Raw genomic sequence first — 17,197 nt, forward strand, 5'->3', positions numbered from 1 at the left:
GCCAGTTTTGTTTCGACGCCGGCGGTGATCAGTCGCTCCAATTTCAACCTCGCGTGAACGTCAGATGTCGTGTGCAAGTTCGATTTAGAAAGTTTGAAATGGAAACACAATAAAATATTTTTTTCCAAAATATCAACATACAATAATGAACGTTAATTGGCACACTGCGGCGCGATAAACTAAGATAAACTATTGATAATAATATCTGATAAAAATATAAAAGTTACTTATTTAGATAACTGTTTTGTTACGTCGGAAATAGTTCAATGATTTCAGTGAAAATTAAAAATGAGAAATCACCCTAATGATAAAAGAAAGCCGTTTTCTTTTGAGAAAAGGACAAGGCGGAAGTTTTTCGATAAATAAAAATGCAGATGTTCGATTCAGAGCTTTTTTAGGTTGACTAACACAGTACACAGTTGAAAACTTAATTTAAATATTTCGTCAGTTCAAAATTAATTAAATTGTTACGGTAAATACTCGTTTATAATACAAAAACATTAAAAATATAATAATTTAAATAAGTCTAGTGAGTAATACAAAAATAATAAAGGTTTGTTTTTTATGTGTACATTTAAAAAAAAAATCTTTTTGTACTTTTTTAAATTACCCTTTTTACACACACACATATATATATTTATATATATATATATATATATATATATATATATATATATATATATATATATATATATATATATATATATATATATATATATATATATATATATATATATATATATATATATATATATATATATATATATATATATATATATATATATATATATATATATATATATATATATATATATATATATATATATATATATATATATATATATATATATATATATATATATATATATATATATATATATATATATATATATATATATATATATATATATATATAAACATATATTTTTTTTTATTTTTTTTTTAATTTTCGTAAAGTACAATAAATTATAAGCCAGAAAAAAACTTGTTTCACATTTAGTTTTTTTTCCAAATTAAAATTAAAATATACAACATATATCGAGAGAAATTTATCTGAAATTTTTCTGCAGTAATGTGCATACGTTTTTTTATAGAAGTTTTTTTTAATGTTTAAAATGCAGTCCACCGAGAAATTTCAATACAAAACCTTAATCTAAAGAATGAATATCTTTCTAATATATATATGTTTATAATTATGTTTCTAGATATATATATGTTTACCTATTTCTGCCATGTTGTACCTTCCGTAGATCCAAATTAGAAATAATTTCTTATGTGAGCATATTAAAAAAGTGACAGTTCTCGGTGACAGAAAAAAGTAATAAAGACGAAGATTTGAAATGTTAAGTGTTTCCAGAACGATCACCGCAAAATGTCAATCATCCATGTTGGCATTTGAGGATCGTGCATGTTGAGGCTCGCGGGGCGAATCGTGTGGCATTATTCGTAATGGGCAGTGCAAAACACACCATTACCGAAGTGACATTTGAGAATGAAAGTTTACTCGGCACTGTCAAGAGAGGATGGAAGACGGTCAGGCTGCGGGCGGCCGCGGGCCACATTGGGCTCTTCATGGCGCTCATGCTGTATACGGCTGGGGGCGGAGTGGTAATTATACTCTTTTGATAATAATAAAACCCTTATCCGCACCCCAATGGTGCATTGGGCACTGCTTCATATAAACGCAGTGTTATCTTGATAGTTTACACATGAAGGAAAGGTGATCAGCCCTCCGTTTCAGGTACCAGTCCAGGGTAATATTGAATAAATATTAGAGTGAAAAAATCACTTATATTTATTTGGACCCCCCCCCTGGGAATCGAACCCGGGACCTCCAGAACGGTAGCCGAGCGTGCTGACCATTACACTACGGAGGCGGACAGATTATATTATATTATACTCTTTTAGTTAGAAATATTAAGGCCTTGATTTATATTGTTTCGCATTTTCAATAAATTTCGCAACTCAGTTCAAAATAAAAAAAATGCTTAGCAAGAGGAGATCTGTCAGGAAGCCTAGATGCTCTGTATCAGATCTGGGCATGCGGTGGGACAGCTTTTAATATATAGGCCTAGATCTCAAGTTTGTATCAATAGTTTAAATCAAAATGCATTCAGCCGCGCTCAGGGCTACACGTGTGTTCACGCCCGTGTTTTTTAGAATATGTATTAGTTTTTTGGTATACATATTGAAAAAAAAAGTTTTAATTCCTTACATTTCAATAATTTTTTCTTTTCACTTCCATATATTTATTTTTAAAAAAACATTTTTTTTCAATACGAGAACGACGTTTTAATAAAAAGTTCAATTACGTCAAATGTTACCCGGGTTTAAAGAAAGTTAAGTTGCTTTTTATCGTATATTGGGCCTAAATATTTTTTATTAAATCGGACACTGGATTATTCACCCTACGGATGATAATTTAAAGTTGTCTTAACTTGGTATCGAACAGGTATCGTTTTTGCCTTTTATATGAAATAAGATGGAAATCTGAACATCCTATTAAAATAATTATAATTTTAGATGGTGATAACGCTACAGGATTAAAGTCTCGAGAGTCTGCATAAATACTACTAAAACCCGAGATTGAATAATAATAATTGTTTTGATTGATGTACCTTCAAATGTAGATTTAAAATTTGTCAAAAATTATTATCACATTTTTTTTTCAATCATAGATTAGGAAAATCAAATTAAAGTATAAAATGTGCATGCTAGTTTGAAAAAATACTTCATTTACTTTACTCGATAAGGTAAATACTTGTTAATTTAAATCATTTGAATATAGAATGTTTCGTAGCATGCTTTTCTCGGATCTGTGATTGTTATGACTTTTGAGAAAAATAATTCGATGGATGTTGTGTAATTTTGGAGACAATAAAATGAGCAAAGATCACGCCGAAGAACACCAGAAGAAGCACTTGAAATATTTAGACGAGTTAAAATCACATTTCGATACACGGTACAATAATCAAACGTCGAGCGAGTGCAAAACTGCAGAATTCGAGTTCCTGAAAACTCTGGGAGTGGGTGGATTTGGCACGGTGAAACTGGTTAAGAAGAAATCAGACAATCAGTATTACGCTACGAAAATACTCGAGAAATCGAAATTAATCAAAATGAAGCAAGTGCAACATACTTTAAACGAAAAGAATATCCTACAAGCCATCAAGTTTCCATACGTGGTAAACATGGAGTGCTCTCATAAAGACAATTCTTTTCTTTATTTCACTATGCCTTTTATCGGAGGCGGTGAAATGTTCACTATCCTAAGGAAAATGGGGTCGTTCGATAACGACGTCGCTCAGTTCTACGCCGCGCAAGTTGTTCTCGCCTTGGAATACATGCATCACTGCAACCTAATTTACAGGGACTTGAAACCTGAGAACATTCTCATCGACACGAAAGGGTACATCAAGATAACTGATTTCGGATTCTGCAAAATAGTTACAGAACGCACCTCCACTCTTTGTGGAACTCCAGAGTATTTAGCTCCGGAAATAGTTCTAACGAAGCCCTATGGTAAGTCGGTCGACTGGTGGTCATTCGGTATCCTAGTTTACGAAATGGTGGCTGGATACCCGCCATTTTATTCAAAAGACCCGATGAAAATCTACGAGAAAATCGTCGCCGGTATCTACAAATTCGCTCCTAAAATGGGATCCGATTGCAAGGACCTAATCAGAAACACCCTCCAAACAGACATAACCAAGAGATTCGGGAATATGAAGAACGGAGTGATGGATTTCAAGACTCATAAATGGTTCAAGAATATGCATTGGGATGATCTGTTGCAGGGAAAAGTAATCGCTACCTTTGTTCCAGTTATAGCAAACATAGGTGACGCGGATAATTTTGAAAAATACGAAAATAAGCCGATGGTGGAAAACTCTGTTTGCTTGTTTGAAGCAGAGTTTAAAGATTTCTGAAATTATTTTCATACGTGTTGTAAGTATCGCTATATGTGATACATTATACTATAGCAACTTAATAGATTTATATTATCCACTGACACTTCGTGATGGAATTGCATTTTTAATTTATTATTAGATTAAAACCAATGTTTTTAGCTTTTCCACTTTTTTATTTGACCAGCGACCGGGTTTCGTCGTTACCGACATCATCAGATCTAATAATAAATTATAGCAACTTAAATAGTATTAAAAAATACTTTTGTAAAAATAAAATTCTTTGTAATTTTACGTACACGTAGAACAGTTTTAAAGGTTACTTGCACATACATAGAAATAAATGTATAACGATGTAAAATATGAAAATATTAGGTGTATTAAAGAACGTTCACTTTCGACTACATAGGCGAAGTTTCTTAATTATAATAATGTGCTTACTTTGAAAACGTAGAATGTTTTTTGGAGTAAGCTTACTTTATTGAAATCTATCGTCCGTCGGCTTAGTAATGAAATTATAAAACTAGTTAAACAAATAATAATGTTATTTTCAATTTCCGTTTTACTTAGAAAATTGTTCAATAATATTATTTATCGATTTGGCATTAAATGTGTGGAAAAACGTTATAAGTACGAAATATATAAAAAAAAAAAAACAATTGTATAAGACCACTTTTTTTCAATTTATTTTTGTAAACTAGACTAGTTTCGAGAACTCATCAACGTGTGAAAATACAAACCATTTGTATTTTCACCTGTTGATGTAAACAAACATAAATAAACTCAAAATGTAGTCTTATACAACTGTTTAATTTTTATATTTAAATGAAATACTATCGTAATAAAATATATCGATTAAAACGTAAAAGTAAAAAGTAAAAGTAAGCTAAGGTTGTATTATTTTTTATTTAATATTTTCTTTTCTGAGTACACGTTTAAGCTTATTCGCGTTGACACAAGCTTTTTTGATGCTACGTCATATTTTTTGCCGTGCTACGTTTACACAAGCCCCACTTTTTGTCGAGTGTGAGATACAATTTTGCCATCCACGCGTTTTTACGTGCCCCAACTACGTATAGTACGCACAGGTGAGTGCGATGCGAAGCAAACACGTGTGGCCAGGACGTTACACACTACCGATTTATTATCCTAACACACGTCAGTACATCTCTTTTATTTATCAATCTTTATTCTAAACCTTAAGGTGATGTTTGCAAGCCTCTAGTGTTCATACAGGATATACGAGTGCATTATGTAAAATACAATAAAAAAATAAGAACATAAGACAGTTTTTTGTCAAAATAATTATGAACAATATTATAATTATGTTCATAAAATTTGGTAAAATACGGGATTTACACCCCAAGGAATTGTTTGTTTTCAAGATTTTTTTGGTATCTCAACAGAAAAAAGACGTTAATGGGGGTGACAATATGGAAGTTAGGGCATTTAGAGATATTAACGACCAATTATTGGCTGGTTAAGTAAACGCCTTAGACAACTTTGTCACACATTTACCATTCAGTATTCTACTTATGAACAAACTTCCGTACTACAAATTTTTAGAAACATCTATGTGTATATAAATAAAGGTGAAAAAAAGCTTCATCAATGTTTCAAGTATTGAGAGTGTGAAAGTTCATTAACGGGTAGAATTGAGATTGTTACAAAGTGTGTCAAGTGACCACTTCCAACCAATCACAGCTAGTTAAGGTGTATAAAAGCTAAAACTTCCGTATGAAAAAACTAGGCGAGTGTTTTTGCCTAGAATTTTCACTCATGAATTACATGAAATTATAGTAACTTTAAACATAAAGAGTAAATCCACTCACGAGTAGGCATAGGCTGTGAAACTTAAAAAGCCTGAGTTGCATAAGCCGTAGCTAGATTTCAGAGTCACTTGGGCGTAAGGAAATTTAAAAAAAATAATAAAAATAAAGAAAAAAAAGTTTTTTCTTAATATACACAAAATTTCAATTTTATACATATGTATTTGTGAGTCTAAGCGGTTCATTATTAAAAATACCATATGTATCAAACATTTCCTTCCAATAAAGATTTTCATCTCTTCACATAAAAAATGTAAATATCATTATTAAACTTGAAAATAATTATTTCTGATCTTCTTATTCTTCTTCTACTTTATGAGGCCTCTGACCTCCACTGCTGGATATAGGCCTCTTCCCCTTCTTTCCATTTTCTCCGGTTGGTTGCTGCTTGCAGCCAGTTTTTACCTCCCACAGCGACAATGTGTCGGACCATCTCTTTTGGGGTCTTCCGACACCTCTTTTGTTCTCCCAAGGTCTCCATCGTAGAATTCTTGGGGTCCATCTTGTGAGGTACTGTCTTGTTATATGTCCTGTCCATTGCCATTTTTTATAAAACACCGAGTGCAAAAATAATATTTACCTTCATTGGTACTGCTATCCCAAATAACGTAGTAATACACTTTTCATATTCCCAGAAAATATTAGATCATGAATCTATGTACTATCCCATATTCTATATGTAGTATCTGTACTATCCCATATTCTATATAATTAAATTCTGCTCCACAGATTTCCTACTAAGAGACTACTAAAAGACTCAAAAGATAGCCATGGCTAGGTTTACCATAATTATGAAACTCTAAACCGGGACAGCTAGGAAAAAAATCCAAATAAATCGAATACCAAAAGTTGTTTATTTAAAGTTAAGAATTTAGTTACTGTGCCAATTGTACTTTTCGCTGGAGTGAATTGTTTTAATGTTCTATCATTTATTTTTTATTTCTTCATAAAAGTCACTGCATGTAATGCCAAAGCTCGTACAGTAGACTCCAGCATGCGGCCGCGGTCATCCGACAATCCCGGTCAAAACGGGACGTATGGGAACCCTAGCCATGGCATATGTGAGGGATCAATCTATTTAGGTCTAATTGATCCAACAATAATTGATTTGATTACCTTTGTTATCGAATTGATTAGACAAATGGTTGTTGTATAAACAAATCCGTAACAAAAAATGTTTATTGTCCAACTCGGATGTTTTTTTCTTTAATCTGTCAATGCATTAATTGAGACGTTTGATAGATAAGATGTTTCGTGTATTTTTGTTTTTCCTGATTCTATTTTTACATTTTCCGATCAAAGAAATGTTTATTTGCGTAGCGGAATTAACGGATGGGAAAATAAAATAAAAGTAATAATAATATTGCGTAAATGGATAATTAAAAATACTCACAAGATCGCAGTTAACCATCCAAATAAAATATATTTGATTAATTGATTCGGCAGTCACTTTGTGGTAAAATCTATCCATTTTTAATTAATGTTTTACTTAGTAAATACCATTATTATATAAATATTGGTATTTACTAAGTAAAACATTAATAAAAAAATATATGTATATTATTTGGTTATTGGTTTATTCTAAGCACAATTTGTGTTATTTTTCTTCCATAAAATATTAAATGAATTTCGCGAAGGTTGTATATTGAGGGTATGTATTTTTTGTCCGCCTCCGTAGTGTAATGGTCAGCACGCTCGGCTACCGTTTTGGAGGTCCCGGATTCGATTCCCAGGGGGGTCAAATAAATATGTGTGATTTTTTCACACTAATATTTATTCAATATTACCCTAGACTGGTACCTGTAGCGGAGGGTTGATCACCTTTCCTTCGTGTTAACGATCAAGATAACACTGTATTTATATAATACAGTGTCCTATGCATCATTGGGGTGCGGATAAGGGTTTGAAATTAAAAAAAGAAAATATTTGCATCCTTCTGCCAAAAATGCCACAAATCTAAATGTGTAAGTAAAAAAAAGCTACATTGAAGATTTTAGAGATTCGGCGTAGGTGTATGCAAAGAAAATAGAACGCCACACCGATCTGTCTTTGGAAACAGTAGTTTTGTTCATCTTTCACATTTATGCATCTCCTCATACATACCCCCCGATTATTCCGACTCTAAACAAGGGGGTCTAAATAAATATAAAATATTTAATGCTCATATTTATTGAATATAGCCCTAGACTGGTACAAAAAACGCAAGACTGATCACACTGTCTTCATACAATTAGAATCAAGTGAACACTGCGTCGATATGAGTGCACTTGAGGTAGTATTGTATGAAAATGGCGCTGTATAAATTATCCAAAATAATTGTTATTATAATTAAACGATATTGTCCACATATACATTTGGGCCATTAAGGGTTAGAAGCAGTGGTAAGATTCAGCCGGTTCGCACCGGTTCGCTAGAACCGGTGCCTAATTTTTTTACAATTTGCCGAACCGGTCCTTAACCCTTTGTTGTGACACAATATTCCGATTGAGATCATGTATCGGAGCACGCTCGGTATACTTGGTCCGCCACGCTGTAAACATATTTGAACCTCACGAAGTGAAAAAAACATTGGAAAGATGAAAAAAAATAGTGGAAAGATTCAGTCATTACACTTAGTAAAAAGAGTATCGTGAAAGATATACGTTTCAGCATTTAGAGCATTCTCAGTTGTGTGAATGTTCTGTTTATGTGTAGAATAAAAACCACATTAATGAATAAATGTAAAAAAAATAAATTATAGGGGGGGTAGGAGTAGTACTTCTAAGGGCGAACCGGTTCTTGAAAATTTTGAATTCGTCACTGTTTAGAAAATTATTAAAACACTATTTTTTACTTAAGCAGCTTTTACTCAGTTTCCGATTAGTAAAGGAACATAACATTTTGTGTTTACATCGTGTTATAGTCCAGTTCGTGAAACATTAGGGCGATTCCTTGTAGCCACACAAATAGGAGAACCATTGTTGGTATCTGTGGGTGAGCAATTTAGTAGATGATTTGTTTGTTGAAAACCTGAATAAAAATATCGTCAGAATTGAGATTGATGACTTTTATTGTCGTCATTACAATAGTACGGAAAATATTATTCGGCTAATGGCTACCTCCAGTATTAATGCCAGCTTTGGCTTATTTTGAGCACTTTTTTATAAAGCGGCTCAGCATTCATGTTGAAATATTGAAAATTTGGCTTTTAGATGGACAAGTCTGTGGATGATTGATGAATACGTTGTCATTTGATCTAGATGACCACTTTGCTCTGTAATGCTGCCATTTTTTTACATCACATATCTACGAAGCATTTGTGCTAAATGGTTTACCACGATGAAATAAATAAATAAATATGTGTATTTAGTTTTGAAAGTTTCCATGTTTTCATGGCTTTATTAGAAATGAGGAAGAAAGGATTTATATTAATGAAAAGTTTTTAAGTAAATTAGTGTCAGAATATCTGGATGTACGATAGTTTTGTGTTTTTCAATTTATTTCGAACTGATGGGAGTCAGAAATGCGACGCCGGTTTTTTCGCCAAGTCGCGCGTCGAGGCGCCGGCATCTGTCAAACAGTATATGTCTTCTTTCTCTCTGACCCCTACAAAAAAAAATTACATCGATTATAATGGATCTGCATCGATTGATATTAATCAATTAATAGTATATTTACAGTCTTGTCTTTGATTCAAGCTTTAATGCATTAAACAATAACAATTGTAGTAATATTATTTTTTGACATCTCATCAAAGATGAAGAAGAATATGGAAGTCTGGGCATTTACGGAACTGACGACCGTCACAGGCTGGTTTAAGTGATCACTTTATACACGTGTAACATTCACATATGTGTAATTATAATCCAGATTCGGACCTCACATACTAATAAAAGAGTTTCTACTACTACTACTACTACTACCATCACGCCGTTTCCCCGCAGGGGTAGGCAGAGAGGATGGAACGCCACACTCTTCTGTCCTGACATACACTCCTCGCCTCCTTCACATCCATACATCTAGTCATACATGCCCTTCGATTACACAGACTTTTGACACCGCCATATTTTAGGTTCTGATTGATCTGATCGAGTTTCTGCTCAATAAAAAAGCTACATTTCATCTTACCAATAGATGTCTCTAGTGAAGTTCTAGTGATTCAAGAAAAATGTTTCAAAATTGATTGATTAGTTATTAAAAATTGGTTTCCATTAGTTATTAAAAACTTTGTCAATAGATTCTTCTTTTCCCCAAAAATGAATATAAGTATACGTACCTACATGCCCCATTTCCCATTGAATACTTGGGCTTAGCTCAACTTCTGTTTTCTCACGTAAATTATTACTGAACATGTTACAAATATTACCTAGAAGTACCTAGAATTGTAAGTACCTAAGTACGTAAGTACCTAGAATTGTAAGGCTCAATAAGGACCCTCAGTCCGTTTAATCTTCACATTAGTTTGAAAATGCCATAACAAGGCGAAACAATTGTCAAAATATTTTATTTTTATGAGTTTTAAACAATAAAATATAATTTAGTGATCGCCAAATCTATAAAAAACGGTGGTTAGTCTTTTTGTCAAATATCTAGAATAGTGTTAGTTTATGAGCAACTGGGGATTTTAAATATTCGCATAAATTTTGTAGATAAGTTCAATTATCAGAGCCTTTTCAGGTTTTGCGCTTAGAAAATAATGTACGATACATTCAGAAATGGGTGGTTATGTTGAAAATAAAATCAATTTGTAGTCATTGTGTTATCTCCTGTTGCCAGTCGCACATACGAGTAACGTGAGCGGGAAATGTAAATTGTTGATCTAGCCTTGTTGTAGCGCTGTTTACGTGACAGGCTGATTGACGAACAGTTTCAATAAGTCGGATGATTCTCACGAGTGTAGATACATCTAGTACGTGTGACGTAATAATACGTAAGGTGGAATAAGCAATGCGATGTGATATACTATAAAAAAAACATGCCCAAAATTTTACACCACTGACTGTTTATATAAATTCCTAATTTGTTGGAAACTGTTGGTCTAAAATGACAGAAAACAAATCGCTCACTCATTTCAACAGCGTCATTTATCAAAAATCCTAAATTTTCAGTTGTGAATGTTTTCGGAATGCTCAGAAAATGTACTATATCCCAACAAAAGTGACATATTTTAAACATAATATTTACCCGCTACGGATCAGAAAGTGTTGTTTTTGCATTTTTAAGAAAAAGTATTGTTTAACTATTTTTTTAAATATACTCAATATTTTTCGAATTCCGAAAAAACATTCAGATTTTACCTAAAAATATTTGTTGCACAGTAAAAAGTTCAATAATGCCTTGATGATTATTTTTAAAACATTTTAGTATATTTTTAAACTTTAGAAACGATGTCCTGAAAAATCAAGTTTTTTGATTTATGACGTTGTTGAAAGGAGTGAGCGAAATGCAAATTATGAAGAATATTTTATTAAGATAAATTGTAATCCGAGCCTTGCTCAGGGTTTTACATGATAAATGTAGATCTAGGTGTAAAATATGAAAGGAGCGGATGATTTCCTATATTTGGGAAGTATGTTTTCATGGGATGGAAATAAAATTCTATGGATTTATAAAGATATAGAAATGAGTGTGAATGCTGGGAACAGAGTGAATGGGGTACTGAAATCAGCAAATAAAAGCCTAATTACGAAAGCTTAACTGTCAGTACACAACGGAGTCCTGGTACCAACCATAATGTATTGAAGTGAAGCATGGAGCTGGCAAAAGAAGGATGAATGTAGTCTGAACGCAATCGAAAGCGATGTCTCAGTCGAATGTGCGGTAAAATGATGTATGATAGATGTTCGAATGGTGAAATTAAGAAAGGATGCAAGGCTGAGTTAAGTAAGAAAAGTATACTAAGCTGGTTTTGATACGTGGAATGAATGAGTGAGAGAAGAACAGTAAAACAAATTACAAGGCGAGTGTAGTAAGAAATAGGAGAAGGGAAAGGCCGAGGAAAACTTGGCATGATCAAATATCTCAAATACTTGGGCGTGTTCAGGTCAGGAATCAGAATATTAAAAAAATAAATTATTCATATCGTAGTCGTACAGGAGAAAGTGACCAACTAACACAACGTTAAATGTTCAGGAGGGCCATTAAATTCACTTTTGCTTGGCAAAAAAATAAACATCAATGCAGTTAGTCATTTTTAACAACTCAATGTATTATACTTCCAAGTTTAAAATCCTTTGGGATTTTTTCCAAGGCAATATTAAGCTAGTAAGGTATCAAATAGTCAATGATCACGTTTTTGTTAAAAATGCACTTGGTCACTTTCTCCTGTATGACTACGATATGTCAAATTACTGATAGCAGTAGTATTTTTATGATTAATAAATTTATATTTTGTTAAATATTATCTACTTTCATTTATAACCCATAAATGTTTTTAAAAAATCACTTCTTCCAGATCCCTAATTCCAATTGGCCCTACGCTCCTTCATTATCGACTCAAATTACCCAGTTTCACAAAATTATGGTGTAAAACATGCGGTGGATAATGTATAACATAAAATAACCAATGGGTAGAATTGGTGAATGTTACACGTGTGTAAAGTGATCACTTAAACCAGCCTATGACGGTCGTCAGCCCCGTAAATGCCCAGACTTCCATATTCTTCTTCATCTTTGATAAGATGTCAAATAATAATATAAAATAACTAATTGAAAATATCATAAATTGAAATTCGGTATACAGTATGTATTTTTTCAAAATTAAGTTACATTATTGCTTCCGTCATTTAATATTATATTTAAGTAAATTTACATGATGCGATATTAAGTTCCTTAACCCTCAATATAACCTCCCTAATTCTGATTATTATCGAGAACGTGAATATTTACCGATACCGACACGAAATAAGCCGCCAAAGTAAAATAACGCCTTCCTAAAAAAAATCACAGAACTTCGCCTACGGGGTAATCTAAGCGAAAAGCGAAAACTGTAACGAGTCCCATTTATGCGTGGAACGAAAGCATGTTTCGATTAAAACGTGAATAAAAAATAGAGAAATATTTCTTTACATTGTGTTTTCGCCCGAATTTCAATTGTAAAGAAAAGCACCCCTCTTTGATCAATTGACTGTATTATTTTATTTACAGTGAAAAATTTGGTAAAAGAAATACAATTTTTTTTAAATTATGTTTTGTTAATAAATATCAAATATGATTGACGTACGACGTCGTTTACAAGAATTACAACATATTTTGATAGGGTGATTAGTTTTGCGCTACCCTGTACTATGAAAGTCAGATTCAATGAAATATTGGTCAGTAGGGACTTATACCATACATCACAATGACAACAACCATGAAGAAATTATATTTTTTATTATTTGTATTTATGTCGAAAACCATATTCAAATCAATTAAAAATAAAAAGTATACAGAGTCATGGCATATGAATGATTTTTTATAAGCGCAAAATTATTTATTCTCAATTTTTTGTTTATAAGATTTTTTCCATTTAAACAACATAAAATAATTTTACTATTTATTGATTCGGCATTACCTTTTTGGAATGACATGTTGAATATTTAAGAAAATAAACACTTGTTTTATATCACCTAATGAGTTTTATTTCATTACACACGACTAGTTTCAAAAACACACAGATATTTTTACCTGTAGATGAAAACATCTGAAGTTTTCGAAACTAGTCGTATGTTATGAAATAAAATTCATCAAGTGGTATTGTACAAGTGTTATTAAAAAATTGTAACAACGTTTTTATCGTTATTTATTACTTATAAAATATTATTTTCTTAACCCTCGAATAATGAATTCTGCTAGAATGTCTGAATGAAGGATTGCAATCGCACTCTGTTTCTAATCCCGAGGGATTTTTCAGAATGCCTTGAAATCCAACGAGATTCTGCGGGTTAGGTTTTATCTGAATTGGACGAAGATATCAAAATTATTTATTGTAAGTAAAGACCTTACACATTTATATTATATGTTAACCTCGCAAATCCCAAGCGAAGTCAGAAATCGCAAGTGTGGGGTTCCACCTTGCGGGACTACTATCTCTAGTCTAAATACAATGAAAAATTAAAATATCATATTAACGATTTTTTTGCATTCAACATGAATGTTTATTTTTTAAATTAATTTTTAGTTAACACGTATTTGAAAATCAAAATTTACAACAAAGCAGATTTTATTATAATTTTTTATTGTTAATTCTATAATTGTTTGTGTGATTAAATTCCTGAAAGTGGTTTACGAAGAGAATTAGTAACTTACGGTGTAATTCTGTTTTCTTGTGAGTATTACACGGGAGTATCCGTTTGGTATATTTTAGTGCGATAATTAACAAAAAACGTTTTAAATAAAATTGTTAAAAAAATGGTTACATATTTATTAACATATATTCAACGTCTTTAATTTTTATGGACCGGAAAGGGTTAAGAAATAGTAAAAAATAAAAAATAAATTGGCAGAATACATTAAATTAAATATATTTTTCCAGGTATTTCGTGCCTTGGAGTATCCTGCGGAACTGGCCCGCTTGGAGAAGCACCGCGAGATGGTGGTCGCGCAGCGGGAGCGGTTCATATACTCCGTGGTCAACAACACTGACGTCATCAATCTGGAAACATTGATGTCAGTTGAACTGGCTTTGTATGAAAAGGTTGCACTAATGTATTCTTGTATGCGCTTCAACATAAATGTGGCGGTTTTTGTACAATCCTGTCGTTTTGACGAGCATTTAAAAATTAATCATCATTTAAAATTATGAAATGTAGGAATTTGTAAAAAGCATTTTCTGAAATATTTCCTTGAGAATATTAAAGGTTTTTCACTTAAAATTTAACGCTTTAAATACCAAATTGGACGCCTTGCAAATCAAGTTGGACGTAATATTGTATTTTACAAAAAGTTTGAATTTTAAAAATATATTCTCAAAGTGCTCATGATTCAAAGTAATGTTGAAAATCTTGTCTGAAAACTTGAGTACACATCGCGCACACAGACTATGACAGCACGCCGCGGAGGCTTGACAACTTGACGACTAACACACTAGCTAGTCTTATGAATAAAATATGTATACAGTACTAATTTTAATAAATGTTTTTTTTAAAATTTTTACTTTTTTATAAAATACAAAAAAACGTCCAATTTGAAGTAAATAACTGTAAATTTGACATAATGAGCATAAGCTGGAAAAAATGTTCCCGAAAAAGTAACGAATCAAGCAGCCGGAATAGTAACAGTTCATTAATCATACCTCTAGAAAATACAATGTTGTCCAATTTGATCTAAATCGTCCAATGTGTTTTTTAAAACGTCCAATTTGATGTTGAAAACCTATATGAAGACTTACCATAAATGTACACTGTGTGGTGTTAACTATGTGTAATACATTTGTGTTCGGGGCTAAATAAATAAATTTTAGTCCCGTGAATGCCCAGACTTCCATATTCTTCTTCATCTATGTCAAAAATAAATTGAAAAATAGCTCCCACATTTGGAGATAATCCAAATTTGAGAACAAGTATTTGGAGACACTCAAAATGTTGTACATTTGTGTTCCATGCGCGTTTAAACGCTAACTTTGTATGGCGAAATATAGGAGAGCGCGTAAACACGCTTGAGGTAGAGAACAGGTTAAAAGATTAGAAATTTTCTGCGGTTTACAGTACCATTTGCAGTAGGCGTTTACCTTGCAAATGGAAAAGCTATTTCTCTTTCACGTAGGCATTTTCTACTATCAGATACCTAAACGCTTAGTAATCAGCCACGTAAATATCTTCTCGCTGGAATCCAAATTACAAACATATGTATTCACAAAATATGCTATTTTACTTTTTATTTTCTTTATTCTCCCATACTAGAAAATAAAATACTGTGAAGTATTTATACAGTTTTATTTTGGTATTATTAAAACAATAATGTCAATGTTTAATTTTTAAAGGAAAATAAGTATATTGACAATTTATGATTGTCAGACACTCGATTTTTCATCAATTAATTTTACTATCAATAGGTTGAGACAGTATGTCCGCCTTCGTGTTGTAATGGTTATTGTATTTGGCTACCGTGCTGGAGGTCCCGGGTTCGATTTCCAGGGGAGATTGAAAATAAATATTAGTGATTTTACACTCTAATATTTATTTAATTTAACCCTGGACTGGTTTTTGAAGCGCAGGAGTGATCACCTTGCCTTCGTGTAAGGAACGATCAAGATAACACAAGATATGACGCAGTGCTCTATACACCATTGCATTAATAAGATCTAGAGAATTAATTTTATTTTTAATTAATGTTTTACTTAGTTAATACCACTATTTCTTAAAATCTACTGTGACACGTGTTTCGATGCATTTTAAGAAATAGTTGTATTTAATAAGTAAAACATTAATTAACAATGGATAGATTTAACCACAAAGTGACTGCCGAATCAATGAATGAAATAATTAATTTTATGACAGTATTATTACGAAGTCTTTTAACCACGTTTTTCAAGAATAAGTTATGATTTTTATTATTATTTAAAAAAAACCTCTGTTTCTTACGTATCAAAATAGCATACAGAGTAAAATTTCAGGCGTTGTTAAGTAGATTATAAACTCTCGTACAAACTATTTCCACTATCGCATGAAATTCCTTTACCAGATTGCCTTTCTAACCAAAGGTTCCATACGGTGTAATATTCCTACCTAATGCGCTATAAGAATTCCTACTTTACCCTTTCGCGACACGTGACTCAAGTGGTATAATATGTACAAACTTAAAAGCATCTGTATCTTATTTGAATGACCAAATTAACCCGCGTTTTTATCATTTTTGAAGTGAAACTTCTTAGGCGGGATTTCATTATCGCTAATCGAACGAGAATTGTAAATTAAATTTCAAAGGCGCGTCATGTTTATTAGGCACATTTCGTAACACAAGAGGTAATAATGATGTGACATTAAGAGAGGGAGAAAGAGAGTTTGAAAGTCTCAGCGTTTACAGGGCTTTAGACCTATCATAGGCTGGTTTAAGTAATATATTTATAAATTATAACATATCGCTCACTCCTTTCAAGAACGTCATAAATCAAAAATTGTCAATTTTCAGTTTTGCATGTTTTTGGAATGCCCAGAAAATGTACTATATCCCAGCAAAAGAGGCATATTTTTAACTTAATATTTACCCTCTACAGGGCAGAAAGTGTTGTTTTTGCATTTTAAAGAGAGGGTTTAATTTAATTTCTTTTTTTTTTAAATATACTAAATATTTTTCAAAAGGAGAAAAAACCTTCAGGTTATACCTAAAAAGATCCGTTGCACAGTAAAAAGTTCAATAAGTGGCTTGATATTTATTTTTAAAAAATTGTATTATATTTTTAAACATTAAAAACGTTCTCCTGAAAAATCAAGTTTTTTGATTTATGACGTTCTTGGAAGGAGTGAGCGATATGTGTACCATTCTACCTATTCTACACAAACG

The 17,197-nt window shown here is 32.0% G+C and overlaps 1 protein-coding gene and 1 pseudogene across 1 annotated transcript in view; both read left to right on the forward strand.

The window, feature by feature from the left end:
* The first annotated feature begins 3 nt into the window (after positions 1–3).
* Positions 4–17,197, forward strand: part of LOC148308421 (TWiK family of potassium channels protein 7) — an 86,286-nt gene continuing 69,092 nt past the window's right edge. The window contains exons 1-3 of the mRNA XM_088261729.1: positions 4–553; positions 1,251–1,608; positions 14,232–14,393. Coding sequence (XP_088117855.1) covers positions 1,450–1,608; positions 14,232–14,393 — 321 coding nt within the window. The 5' untranslated portion in view covers positions 4–553; positions 1,251–1,449. The remainder of the gene's footprint in view (positions 554–1,250; positions 1,609–14,231; positions 14,394–17,197) is intronic.
* LOC148308422 (cAMP-dependent protein kinase catalytic subunit beta pseudogene) lies at positions 2,833–4,082 on the forward strand (annotated as a pseudogene).

This window comes from Brachycentrus maculatus, unplaced genomic scaffold (genome assembly GCF_059751285.1).
Source record: "Brachycentrus maculatus isolate JH-2025_06_01 unplaced genomic scaffold, ASM5975128v1 h1tg000166l, whole genome shotgun sequence".
Lineage (NCBI taxonomy): Eukaryota > Metazoa > Arthropoda > Insecta > Trichoptera > Brachycentridae > Brachycentrus > Brachycentrus maculatus.